Raw genomic sequence first — 14,117 nt, 5'->3', positions numbered from 1 at the left:
CTCCCATGTACTTCTCTGTGTCTTCCTCTTCCTCAGTTGATCACTCATATTTGGTACATTGCCCTTCTCTTCACCCAAATCAGCCCCCCAGGTGAAGCTGATGAAGGTGCCTACAGATCCTTTGAGAAACACAGCCCCAGGATATCTTCTACATCTTCCCACCCTCATCCTGGACCAAGGGGTTCTCATAATCCTGTAGTCAGGTTGGGCCCCAGCCAGGCCCTCAACCAGGAACAGCTCTGTCCTCAGCGGATAGCTGGGCCTTGGTGGCTTTATGAGCTCAGCAGGCTCCATTTGCCCTTCTCCATTCAGCCTGGAGGCTGGCAGGACTCAGGGACACTTTCCTGGGATCAAAGTCTTCTTTATTGAGGACTCACAGGATACTTTCTCAAAAAATTCTCCTTAAAGGAAGAAGAAAAGAAACAAAAAACTAGAAACAACTTTATAAGGGAATATCCACCTAGAATCAGGCTTTTATTTTATTTTTATCCCTGAGAATAAAGGGCTAGGGCCCTGGCTTGCTGGACTGAAAAGCCTGGGACCTTCAGAACCAGATTTTTCGATGGAGGGTTCCTAAATTGGATGGGGGTGTTGATATGATTTTTTCTCTCAGTGATATGACCCTGTTGGTTCTCCTTGAGTTCCACATGGGAAAAAACATGAGGCCCAGAGAGGTAATGCAATTTCCTGAAGGTCACACAGCAGTGCTAAAAGTGAACCTGAACCTCCTTCAGGAATCGTCTCTGTCAGCCTTGGAGGCTGGAGGAGGGGGTGATTTTGCCCCCAGGGGACATTTCACAGTGTGTGTTGGGGGTAAGATGCTAATGGCATCTAGTGGGTAGAGGCCAGTGAGCTGCTAAACATCCTGGAATGCACAGGGCAGCCCTGCCACAAAAAAAATGGTCTAGCCCAAAGTGTCAGTAGTGCTGAGATCAAGAAACACTGGTCTAGTTTCAGTTGAAAGGCCAGAAAAAAGCAGTTAAAACTTCAGAGCTGATCAAGGTGCCAGCAGCTTAGCGGCTGCAGCAGGAAGAACTTTCTGGCATGCTTTGTTCTGGGTATTTCTCACCTAGGAGATGCCAGGGAGGAGCCCGGCAGCCTGTTCTTAATGGGGACACAGCTGAGGGATTAGAGAGCCTCCCCCTGGCCTGAGACCCCCACTTCCCTACCAGATCTTGGGTTTCTGGGTTTAGAGACTCCAGATCTGTCTCGAACTCTGGAAAGGTCAAAATTAGCATTGAATTGCAGGGCTGCATGGAGGCACTGGCAGGGATGCTCAAGCTGGGGCCTCTACCTGGAGCTTTGGGGGTGCAACTGTACCTTTCCCTCTCCAGCACTGTACTGTCCTGTGTGAACAATGTGTCCATTGAACCCCCAAAGGCAATTTCCCAGCATATTATGGGCATGAAAAAAATATTAACCAGGATGGCCCATGCTGAGCCCGAGGGAGGGGCTGGCCAAGGGCACATGGCAGTTGTGGCAGGTGAGCCTGCCTGGGGTGGGGCCTTCACCGTTTGTTCATTCAAGAGACAGAGCTGGATGGCCTCGTGGTTAAGAACCTGGGTCCTGTAACCAAACAGCTCTGAAATCAAACCCAGCTCTCAGCGTTGCAGTGGCTTGGGGCAAGTGCCTGACCGACTGGATTCCTCATCTGTAATCCAGCAGTAGTGACAATAAAACCAAACCAGACCACTGCCGTTGAGTCAGCTCTGCCCATGGCGGCCCCACGTGCTGCAGAGTGGAACCGCACTGTAGGGTTATCTTGGCTGTAGACTTTACGGGAGCAGATTGCCAGGCCTTTCTTGCATGGTGCCGCAGGGTGGATTCAAACCTGCAACCCCTAGGTTAGTAGTCTAACGCGAACCATTTGTGCCACCCAGGGAAGACAGTAAGAATACCTACTCATGAATTGTGAGGGGAAGTTGAATAAGCGTGGGTAGCACTTAGCACTGTGCCCCGCTCACGCGAATGCCTCCAGACACCGTGGCTGGGAGCTCTCTTCAGCAGACGTTGCTTAACCCTTGGCTTTGCGGAGGTCAGGGGTTGGTGTCTGCATGGAGCCTCCGAGGAGGCCTGGGAACCTTCTAGGATGAGGAACAGATGTGCTCATGGAAGCGCCGGGCTGTGGGGTACACACATGCTCACCTCTGGACACGTGTGAGCTCTTAGGTTGGTGCTTTGGTAACCCCCAGAGTGAGGGCGGGCAATGAAGGCCTGAGCTCTCTCCTCAAAGCTGGGTTTTCTTACCAAACTGCCCAATGTGTCAGTCTCCTGGGGCTGCCAGACAAAATACCACAAACCAGGTGACCTGTAAGAACAGAAACTCATTGTCTCGCCTTTGGAGCTCCAAGTCTGACCTCAGGATGTTGGCAGGGCCGTGGTCTCTCCGATCGTTCTGGGGAAAGATCCTCTCTGGTCTCCCAGCTCTGGTAGCCCCAGGTGCACCTTGGGGTACAGCTGCATCCCCGCCTCACGTCTGTCCTCTGCCCGTCTCTCTGTGTCTCTTCACCTGTTTTATGAGGACAGCTCTCAGGTGGGACCAGGACCCACCCTACTGCAGTGTGACCTCCTGTTAACTGGTAACATCTTCAAAGACTATTTCCAAACAAGGTCACCTTCACAGGTATCACGGTTTAGAACTTCAACCTCTCTTTCTGGGGGACCTAGCTCCTTCCATAACACCCAGTGGTTCTGAGCTGAGGACCACACACACAGCCTGCCTCTCGCTTCTGGCCGGCTCATGCTTGTCTCTGCAATGCTCTCCCTGCCTCACACCTCTTGACCAACTCCTGCTCATCCTTGAAGACTCAATGCAGAGCCAGCTCTTCCAGGAAGACTCCGCCTAGTGGTACGGCTGCGTTAGGCACCTCACCTTTTGCTCCTGAGTCCCTAGGTGGTGGAAATGGTTAATGACTGAAAGGTTGGCTGTTCGGATCTACTCAGAGGCACCAGAGGCCTGGTGATCTGCTTTCAAAGAATCACACCCAGCCTGAAAACCCTGTGGAGCAGTTCCACTTTGCACACACGGGGTCCCTGAGTCGGAATTGACTTGATGGCAGTGGGTCTTCTTGCTCCCGTTGGCCCCCTGTAATCCAGCACTTTCCTTGTTATTGAAAATGATCTGTTTCCCACTAGACAGTGTCAAAGGGCATGAAGGCACATTGAACACGGCAACCCTGGTGAACTGGCCTGAACTCCCTGTGCTGGTCTCCACGGCTGCCCTGGAGTACCCTTCCTCAGCCCTCCTGGTCCTCCCGCTCAGGTTCACTTGGCCAAGGGACACAAGGGCTCCATTGTGTGTCAGAGTGGACTGAAAGGCAGGGTAGGGCTAGGCCCAGACAGATGGGGGCCCAGAAAAAGCCCTCTTTAACAAGGTTCATGGCAGCCACGCTGACAATACACTGATTCAAAAGCTGGGATATCAAAGGTTCCAAGTGCCCAGGGTGCCCTAGGACTTGGCAGTGCCCAGGGGTCGTGGGCAGGTGAGCTGTGGGGGATGGGATCCCAGGCATCAAAGGCCCCAGAGCGTGGACCCCAGGCCACCCGCCCCTCCCACAGAGCATGATAGCTGGAGGAAAGCTGGTATGGCTGGTCAGGTGCTCATGACACCCACCGGGACATGTGCAGGGAGGTCTCACACATGCCTAGGGCTGCCACGCTGGCTCTGGGGTCTGGGGTAGGAACTGATCCAGGAAGCGGGTCAGAGGACATTGGGGCTGCAGCCCTGAAGAAGTGCCAGGGGCTGGGACAGGTCCAGACTCCCCACACTTGGCTCACGGTGGCCACCCAACCTTTGGCAAGCTGTGAGGGGGCAGTCTTGGGTTACCTAATATGTAAGGTAAGCACAGACTTACTTGTGCTTACTAATCTGCAGTGAACAGTTTCACGTTTTACACCACAGTGGTGAAACCCTTGTGAAACTGTTCACGACACATTAGTAAGTAAGCACAAGCAAGCCTGTGCTTGTCTTGCTTGTTGGGTAAATCTGCCCCTGGTGAGGGGGCCCAAGTCAGCAGCCTCATTCCTTCCCTACCAGACCCCCACCCAGCCGGTCTGGAGCCTCCCCTCTCCCTGGCATACCCAGAACCCCATCTGCACAGGATGAAGTTTCTGGGGGAGGCTTCTGGCATCAGGCCTCCTGGGGAGCCATGCGCCCCTGATAATCCCAGAAGGAGCCTTGCTGGGGCCTGAGGGTCTGTGGGCAGTCACCTGGCTCCAGGTGGCCAAGGAAAGGGCCTTTGATGTCAGGTGTATGTAGAGTGTGGAGGCAAGTCTGCTGGAAAGCCCAAGGCTGTGGTCCTTCAGGCCTGGGCTTCCCAAACCCTCAACTGGTTGGGGTTGACCCAGGGGAACCCCAACAGGAGGAGTCGTGGATGCCCTGCACCTACAGAGCTCAGCTGGCTCCTAGCTCTGCATCCTGTCTCTGAGTGGCTACTGTCATGCCTTGTTCTGTCCAGGACTGTCACCCGGGAAGGGGTGCAGCTGCTGTCTGTCTCCTTGGGGAGGGGTATGACAGCCACTACCTCCTCACTGCCCTCTATCAGGACTCTGCTCGCTTGTCCGACCAGCTCTCATCTCTGAGGGTCAGACTTAGGTGGGGCTGTGTGCATGGGGGCTGCACAGAGGGTGGCCCTCCCGTCCCCCTGCCCTGCCCCTGCAGCCTCCTGTGTAAGAGTGGATGTAGCTGAGGGGGGGTATAAGTGGTGGCTCAGTATGGGGGCGCGAGCTGCCCGCTCAGGAGCCAGACTGCCAGCACTCCCACCCTGGCTGTGCAACTTGGTGACCCAGTGTCGCCCTCTAGGACACAATCACCTCCACCTCCATCTGCTGCCCAGTGGACTCCAGCTCCCGTGTGTCCGAGGAGAACTGTGCTCACGGGGTTTGCTGTTATTTATTTACTGTATTTATTTTGTTGGTGTTCAGAATGCACACAGCAAAACGTACACCAGTTCCACAGTTTCCACACATACAGTTCAGTGACACGGATGAGTCTCCCAGTTTGCAAACATACTCACCCTCCTTTTCGGAGTTGTTCCTCGCTCATTAACATAAACTCCCTGCCCCTAAGGATCCTCTCTAATCTTTCGAGTGGCTGTTGTCACTTTGATCAATGCAGATGATTCTTAGAACAGAATCATGCTCCAAAGGCAGACCTTTTTCTCGAGCTGAACTATTGTTTGGTTTTAAGAAGACTTCAGGGGATATTTCTGGTTCAAGGTTTAAGGATTATCCCAGGGCAGTAGTTTCAGGGGTTCATCCACTCTCCTTGGCTCCAGAAAGTCTGGATTCCATGAGAATTTGAAATTCCATTCTGTATCTTTCCTCCTTTGGATCCAGATTCTTCTGTGAAATCTTTGGTCAAAACGTTCAGTCATGGCAGCCAAGCACCAGCCAGTTCTGGTCTCGTGGCAGAGGAGGCAATTGGCCGCGCACTCCATAGCCTTCTCCTGGTCCCAACTGTCCTTCCCCACTGTTCTGGAGAACAGAGACCAAGTGTTGTGGCGTGGATGGCCGATGGCAAGCTTTTAAGACCCTGGGCACTAGGAAATGAGCTGGGAGGTGAACAGAGGCACTGAACACGTTATTAGGCCAATTAACTGGGATGTCCCGTGAAGCTATGGATCTAAAGCTCCAAACCAAGGAAGCAAATCCCATGAGGTGTGTGTTGTACATAAGCAGCCTCAACAGCTACTCCTTTTGACACATTTGTTTGTTTCTGTATTCATCTGGGGAGACTCTATAGGTTGGCTGTAATCTTTACAGAAGTGGTTTGCTGGGTGGGTTTGAACAAACAGCCTTTGGGTCACCGGCCATGAGCAGACCTTCTGTGACACCCAGGCACCTTTAGTAGCTGCTCTTGTTTTTTCCTTTGTGTCACTGTAAATATGTCTATCACACAGCTTTTGCCAATTCAGCTGGTCAGCGGTGCAACCCTACCCTTAATCAATGTGATTTTTCCATCATCATTAATCCTTCTTTTCCCCTCCCTCCTGCCCCTGGTAACCACTGATAAACTTTGTTCTTTATACATTTGCCTTTTCTTGTCTTTGTCTATAAGTGAGGTCATGCAATGTTTGTGCTTTTGTGATTGACTTATTTCACTCAGTATAATATCTTCCAGCTCCATCCGTACTGCAGCACGGACCAAGACTTCATTTCTCCTACTGGCTGAGCAGTATTCCATTGTGTCATGTGTTTTGACCCTCTAGTGGTGTAATGCCTAAGGCACTTGACTGCTCACCAGAAGGCTGGCGGTTCAAACCCACCAGCCACTTCTCAGAAGGAATGTTGGGCAATCTACTTCCGTAGTGATACTGCCTCGGAAACCCAAGGAGGGGTTGCTATGAGTCATGTCTGACTTGATGGCACATAACAACAACAGTGCTGCTCTCACAAAAAATACCACAAGTGGATGGCTTTCACAAACAGGGATATTCTCTTACAGTTTAGGAGGCTAGAAGTCCAAGTTCAAGTGCCAGCTCTAGGGGCTGGATGAAGGGCCCTTGACCTTGGGCTTCAGCTCTACCTCTGGCTCCTGGCCCACTGGAGCTAAAGTCTTCTCTTAACTCATAAAGCTGCTGGCTGCTGAGGCTGACAAGTTCAAAGTCGACAAGTAAAATGGTACAGTCCCAAAATTATCAAGCAACATGGCAGGCCACTAATGCCCAAGATTGGCAGACAACATGGCAGGCCAAATGGAGGATCCAAATGTGCAGAGAAGCTGGAGACCTTCCTCAGAGCTCCTCCTTATATACTGGGAGCAAATCACATCCCTAAGGCAGCTACTCAGCTGCTCATGGTAGATTCTACCATGGAGTTGATTGCCAATCTCATCATGGGTAATAACTACATCCAGCTGCCCAGCCACTCAAAACCAGGCCCAGCCAAGTTGACACCTAACCTTACCTACCACAGTATGTACCACATTTTGTTTCTCCATTCATCTATTGATGGGCATTGAGGTTGTTTCCACCTTTTAACTCTTGTGAATAGTGCTGCAATGCATGTTGGTGTACATGTCTCTGAGTGTTTTGCACATATACCTGGGAGTAGACTTGCTGGGTCAAATGGTACTTCTGTGTTTAGATTTTTGAGGAACCGCCACACTGTTTTCCACAGCAGCTGTACCGTTTTGCATTCCCACCAGCAATGGGTCAGCGTTGCAATCTCCCCACATCCTCACCAATATTCATTATTTGTTTTTATCTTAGCCGTCCTTGTGGGAGTGAAGTGGTATCTCATTGTGGTTTTGATTTGCGTCTCTCTGATGGCTAATGGCACTGAGCATCTTCTCATGTGTTTGAATGTCCTCTTTGGTAGAATGTCTGTTCAAGTCCTTTGCCCATTTAATGACTGAGTTACTTGTCTTTTTGTTGTTAAGTTATATATATACACACACATACATATTTGGTTATTAGATTCTTATCAGTTATATGGATTCCAAATACAGTCTCCCAGTCACCTTTGTGTTGTCTTGTCGCCTTTTTGGTAGCTCGGTAGGATTTTCAGTGGTTGATTTTGAAGCAGATCAACAGGCTTTTCTTTGGAGGTCTTCTGAATGGCTGGAACCCGGCCTCTCCTGACTCATGTAAAAGGACTCAGTAACCATTGTTGCTGTTAGGCACTGTTGAGTCAGCTCTGACTCATAGCGACCCTGTGTACAACAGAATGAAACACTACTGGGTCCCAATAACCATTTTTAAAAATCCCCAAAAACCCAAGCTCACTGCCATCGAGTCAATTCGACTCATAGTGACCCCTCCTTGCGTTTCCAAGGCAGTATCTCGTAGCATAGTGGCTAAGACACTTGCCTGCTAACCAGACGGCTGGTGGTTCAAACCCACCAGCCACTCCTCGGAAGGAAGGTTGGGCAATCCTACTTCCGTAGGGATACTGCCTCGGAAACCCAAGGAGGGGTCGCTATGAGTCAGGTCTGACTCGACGGCACAAAACAACAACAACAACAACATCTCTACGGGAGTAGATTGCCCAATCTGCCTTCCAATGAGTGGCTGGTGAGTTTGAACTGCCAGCCTTCTGGTTAGCAGTCAAGTGCTTTAGGCACTACACCACCAGAGTTCCTTGAGCTCCCATTCGCGATTGTTACTGCCTGGTGGGAGGGGTGAGTAGCGTGGGGCTGCCCTCCCTTTCTCCTTACCACCTCCCCTCCCCTCCACTGCACCACAGGTCCCCCCCCCCCCAGGAGCTTCATCCTGCCTCATTAGAGTGGAGCTCTGTGGTTGTTTTCCCCAGGCTGTCTGGCCCCAGCCAAGACCCCAGGGAGCCCAGGCCTCTCAGGCACAGAGCAGCACTTAGAGGTGGCGGCCTCTCAGCGGGTGCCTCTGTGGGGAGCCAGTGGGAGTGAGTGCAGGGGGCAGGGGTCCCTCCCATTACCCTGCGTGGGGCCCTGCTCTCCCTCCCAACAGCCCCTTGAACAGAGATGTTGGGCACTTAGTATAGGCCAGTATCATGGCTAGGCTTGGTACACAGCTCATCTCGTGGGATAACCATGGCCTTCTAGGTCCCCATTGACAGAGGAGATTGGAGCTCTCGGCCCCATTCAGTCACCAGTCTATCTCCATCAGCCACCAGCCAGCTCTGAGACAGGCGTGGAGGGGTGAGGCAGGCAGGGCAGGCCAGGAAGGGTCGCAGATGGCACCTGGCTATAGTGCAAGATGAAGTCTGTGGGACCCTGCTTCCTCCACTGTGGGATTGGGCAAGTTACTGTTTGGTCCCCGATTTCCTCATCTGTCAACTGAGAGTAAGAGCTATCCTTGTCATTGGGAGTGTGGAGGGTTCATTCTGTGTCGAGTGTTGTAAACAGGTCCTGACACAGGAGTGCCTGGGAAGGGCAGGCATTGACGTTGTTGAGCCTCTTTGGTGGAGGCAGAATATGGTGTGGCACTGCATTTAGAGGAAGCCCCCCCACCTTGGGATCTGGGGCCCACCACAGCTTGGGCATCCCCTCTGGTGCTTCCTCTTTGGGGTACCTCGCTGGAGTTGTTTGTTCTGAGACTTTCTCTTTGGGCGTCTGAAGTCAAGTGACCCCAACCTCACTCCCTGAGAGCCTCATGTGGGAGGACGACCCAAGGCTCAGGGCCTGGGGCTGCCACCTCTGCCACCTGCAGTAGGACTTGGCCGGCCTCGGCACCAGGGGCGTGGCCTCTGGGCCTCGCATTCTTTGCTCAGGTCCTGCGTGAGGTGGGTGAGGTCAGAGTTCATGGGCTTTGTGAATTCTGATGCCAGCCTGTCCTGAACCCTTTGCAGATGGTGGTTCTCATGGATCCCATGGAGGACCCGGACGACATCCTGCGGGCCCACCGCTCCCGGGAGAAGTCCTACCTGTTTGACATGGCCTTTGACTTCACTGCCACCCAGGTAGGGGTAGGCCTGGGCCTGGGGACACTCAGGAGCACCCCACAGCCTTTTGCCCCCCTCTGGAGGGAGCTCTGGGCGTTCTGCCCTTGACCCTCAGCCTCCCTGCTGCACTTGCTCCACAGTCCATTCTCTTTAGCTCTGGCCCCAGCTGCCGCGCACACGCCCAGCCCCAGCCTGGACACATCCCATAGGGAACAAACCTCAGCTGGCTCCTCTCCAAGCTGGAGGGAATGCACTGAAGCCCATCTTCAAGGGGCAGGTGGAGCATGGTGGCAGGGAAGCTGACACCTGGAGACCCCTTCTTGCCCATCTGTAGGATGTTTCTGGGAGCAGATGTCATGCGTCCCAGGCGGGGGTTGGGAGATGGCCATGAGGGGAGGCATCTCGGGTGCCCTGAGCTCTGTTTCAAGCTAGTAGCACCCCCTTTGGTGTGAAAGCAGCGACCTCCCCCCACTCCCTCAGCACTTGTCCCTCTGGGGGCTGGCTGTGCCCCTGGGGGTCACTGCTCTGCCAGCCTGGCTCCCAGCCACTGATGGTTCTCTCTTCCCTGCAGGAGATGGTGTATCAGGCCACCACCAAGAGCCTCATTGAAGGCGTCATCTCAGGCTACAATGCCACTGTCTTTGCCTACGGCCCCACCGGTGAGGGGGCAGACCTGCAGAGCCCACAATACCCCTGGGGTCCCCACCTTGGGAAGTAGGCCCCTCAGAGAGTTAGCCTGGCTCCAGCTGGACCAGGAGTCAAGGTTGTGACTGATCCCCACTCCACCCAGGTCCCTTCTGCCCCAAGGTCCCAGCTTTGAGTCCCCTGCCCCTCACTACCTCCTGGCCGTCTGGGTGGGTCTGGCCTCTAGCACAGACCCAGGTATGCTAAGCTAGGTCTCACTTTTGCCCCCGCCTCCCCTGCTCAGGCTGTGGGAAAACCTACACCATGCTGGGCACAGACCACGAGCCAGGCATCTACGTCCGGACACTCAATGACCTCTTCCGTGCCATCGAGGAGACCAGCAACGACATGGAGTATGAGGTGTCCATGTCCTACCTGGAGGTGAGCCTCCACCCTGGACGTTGGGGCTTGGACAAGAAGCCTGTAGGACAGGCCACTGGGCAGTTTCCTGGGGAGCTCATCACTGCTATCTTCCTTCGTGCTGTTAGCCTCCCTGTACACAAATCTGAGGTTAAGAGAGGTTGGGAAGCTAGGTCCAAGTCACACAGGAAGTGTGGGAGCCGAGACTCAAACTCAGGGCACTGTGGGTTTTGTTTTGTTTTTCATTATGATTTGGGTGAAAGTTTGCAGAGCAAATTCATTTTCCATTCAATATCGCACACACTTTGTTTCGTGTCATCGATTACAAGCCCCGCAGAGTAACAGCTCTGTTCTCACTTCCTCCTTTTGGTTACTTTTTGCCTGTGTCCTTCTTCCCTGTGCATTCCTGCCCTCGGAGCTTTCTCCCTGTGCAAATGCTGCCCTTCTGATCTCCCGTGATTGATTGTTCTAAGGAGTGTACCTACCTGGTATAAATGTTCACCTTGGACACCTGTCTGTTGTTTGGCTGGAAGCCACAGGAGTGAGTTCAACTCTAGGCCTGAAGCGTGACTCGGGGCCATTGTCTCAGGGGTTTCACCAGAGGGCTCTGTGGTTTTAAAGCCAAGCCCTGCTTCTTCACCCACTGATGAGCACAGAACTCCGCCCCAGCCTGCCGCCTGCCACCTGCATCTCACAGCCCCGTTCCTTACAGTGGGCATGCCTACCCTACTCTGCTCCCTTCAAGCACTCCACACCCACAGGTGAAGGTGACACGTGCACTCCAGGTGCAGCTTGAACCTCGAGGCACAGCCTCCCCACGCCCACCTAGGAGCACAACCACCAGGCAGTGAAGGGACAGCAGGGGTGCTGCACGCAGAGGCCAGAAGGCAGCAGAGTCAGTGCGCTGGGCTCCCTCTGGCTCTAGCTGCTGCCTTGGGGGGGCTGATAAACTCCAAGGTGATAATCTCTAGGGGCAGGGGCGGGGGAGGGCAGGGAGGCAGATAGCCAGAGCTGCCCCAGCCAGCTTCCAATCAGCGAGCAAGATTCACTTTGTGCATGCGAGCAGGGAGGGGAGGCTGATGGGCTGCCTAGCAACCGACAGGGGTGGCCTGTCTCCAGTTATCTAGTGTTGCCATAATAGAAATGCGTACCTCAGCAATATTACAGGTTTGGCTCCCCTGCAAGAAAGTGAGTATGCCAATAAAGTGAGTCACACAGAGTTTTTGGTTTCCCAGCACACATAAAAGTTGTGTTTACACAATACTGTAGTCTGTTAGGAGCTCTGGTAGCACAGTGCCTAAGTTATTTGACTGCTAACCAGAAGGTCAGTGGTTCAAACCCACCAGCTGCTCCGAGGAAGGAAGATGAGGCAATCTATTTCCGTAAAGATTTACTGCCTGGGAAACCCAGTGGGGGTCAGTATGAGTTGGAATTGACTAGATGGCAGTGGTTGGGTGGTCTGTTAAGTGTGCAATAACATGATGAAAATATTTGAAATATTGTGAGCAGTCCCAAAAAGTGACGCAGAGACATGAAGTGACACACACTTGGGGAAATGGCGTCCATAGACTTGCTTGGTGCAGGTTGGCACAAACCTCCAATTTTCTAAAAAATATGATCTGCAAAGTGCAATAAAACACGGTATGCCTGTACCAGAAAGGGGGGCTTTAACAAACCAAGTTATTTTCTCACAGTTTGGGAGGTTGGAAGGCTGGAAGGCTGGATTCAGGGAGCGGGCTTGCTCTCTGTGTTGGCTCTGGGAGCGGGCTCTAGGGCCAGGCTTGCTCTCTGTTGGCTCTGGGAGCGGGCTCTAGGGCCAGGCTTGCTCTCTGTTGGCTCTGGGAGCGGGCTCTAGGGCCAGGCTTGCTCTCTCTCTGTTGGCTCTGAAGGAAGAATCTTGTCTCTTCAGTTCTGCTTCCCGGTTCCTTGAAGATCTCCGTGTGTCTTGGCATCTCTTTGACCCCATCCCTCTCTGCTGCTTAATTTCTTAGAGCTCCAAAGAGACTGACCAATGCTGCCTCATTAACATAACAAAAACACACTCTTCCCAAATGGCATTATAACCATAGGCATAGAGGTTAGGATTTACAACACATATTTGGAGGGGGACATAATTCAATCCATACATGCCCTTTGAATGGCTCCCCCACCGGGCTGACGTCTTCCTGCCATCAGTCAGATCCCAGGGGCTTTGAACCAGCTTGAAATGGTTCAGTTGTCAACAAAGCAAAACCAGAAAAGGCTCAAATTTTGAAAATGTAGGTGAAGTGGAATGATAAACCAGAATGGGAGAAATTACAGGTCAAAGCCCTGGAATGGAAGACTCAGAAGAGGCATACTGGGTCCTTTAAGAAGCCTGATGTGGGAGATTGGATTCTTGGCAGAACTATAGACAGCAACTCATATAGCAGGGTCAGCCACCATCTTTCAGTGGGGCACCGTTGCTTCTGACTCTGCTGGCCAAGAGATTTGGTTGCTATGCAATGCACACTCTGCTCTTGTTTTCTAAGGGGGAGATTAAGTATCTAGCAGCCCCCCCCCCATTCCATTTACTGTACCAGCTCACCCATATTTTACAAATTTAGGCCCATTCTGATTTTGCTTCATCAGCCGTGACTGAAGAGGGAAGCACCAGTTCAAAGCTCTGCTGAGGCCCCATCCCAGTGCCCAATCTATCTGTAAAGCATCTCCTGCCTGGTTGTGGCTCCTGTATCCTCAGCTCAAACAGCCTGATGTGTCCCTGTGAATGCTGAAGCCCCCACAACCCCCACAGAAAGGAAAGGGCCATGCCCCCTAGTCTGGATTTCTCAGGAAGGACCTCAGGAAGTGTGAGCTCCTGTTCCCTTCCTGCTGGGCAGGACCCCTGCCTGTCTCCCTCTGACACACACATCCCATTAGATCTACAACGAGATGATCCGGGACCTGCTGAACCCCGCCCTGGGGTACCTAGAGCTAAGGGAGGACTCCAAGGGAGTGATCCAGGTAGCCGGGATCACCGAGGTCTCCACCATCAATGCCAAAGAGGTGAGTCTGGTGCAGCCAGAGGCAGGGACACTTACCACCTGAGGGGGTACAAGGTGGGCAGAACTGAAGCTCAGCTGGGGCTGGGCTGGGGCAGACCCAGAGACCCCTGAGTAGTGTCAGGAGGGAGACTCACACTGCCACCATGTGCAATGGTGCTGACCCTGGGGTAGGGGATGACAAGGCAACACAGCCTCCCCATTTATACACAGAGGCCTCCAGGGGCCAAGGACCTCCCCAGATCCCAGCCACCTCTCAGAAGCAGGACCCCTCAGCCCTGGGAATGCCTCCTCTCTGCAGGAACCCCACGGGTCCCCAAGAGTCACCACCCTCCCTCCCTCTGCGTCCAGATCATGCAGTTGCTGATGAAGGGGAACCGGCAGAGGACGCAGGAGCCCACGGCTGCCAACCAGACATCATCGCGCTCCCACGCCGTGCTCCAGGTGGCCGTGCGCCAGCGCAGCCGCATCAAGAACATTCTGCAGGAGGTGCGGCAGGGCCGCCTCTTCATGATTGACCTGGCCGGCTCGGAGCGCGCCTCCCAGGTGAGCGTTGCTCCCAGGTGGGGCTGGAGGTCCCAGGGGGAAGGAGAGGACAGGATGATGGCGTCCTAGGTGAGGCTGACTCTCCAGGGGCTTGGGGAAGGCTGCCCTCAGGGGAGGGGAAGGACAGGGACGAGTAGTGTCCCCAGG

General features: G+C 53.4%; 1 protein-coding gene across 1 annotated transcript in view; it reads left to right on the top strand.

Moving 5' to 3' along the window:
- Nucleotides 1-14,117, top strand: part of KIF19 (kinesin family member 19) — a 38,312-nt gene that overhangs the window by 7,988 nt on the left and 16,207 nt on the right. Inside the window, exons 3-7 of the mRNA XM_007959884.2 lie at nucleotides 9,268-9,378; nucleotides 9,932-10,019; nucleotides 10,289-10,425; nucleotides 13,303-13,428; nucleotides 13,776-13,970. Coding sequence (XP_007958075.1) covers nucleotides 9,268-9,378; nucleotides 9,932-10,019; nucleotides 10,289-10,425; nucleotides 13,303-13,428; nucleotides 13,776-13,970 — 657 coding nt within the window. The remainder of the gene's footprint in view (nucleotides 1-9,267; nucleotides 9,379-9,931; nucleotides 10,020-10,288; nucleotides 10,426-13,302; nucleotides 13,429-13,775; nucleotides 13,971-14,117) is intronic.

Source organism: Orycteropus afer, unplaced genomic scaffold (assembly GCF_000298275.1).
Source record: "Orycteropus afer afer isolate SDZICR_OR568_19922 unplaced genomic scaffold, OryAfe1.0 scaffold00018, whole genome shotgun sequence".
NCBI classification, from domain to species: Eukaryota; Metazoa; Chordata; class Mammalia; order Tubulidentata; family Orycteropodidae; genus Orycteropus; species Orycteropus afer.
The sequence above is the reverse complement of the archived record's forward strand: the minus strand, read 5'-3'. Positions and strand labels throughout refer to the sequence as shown.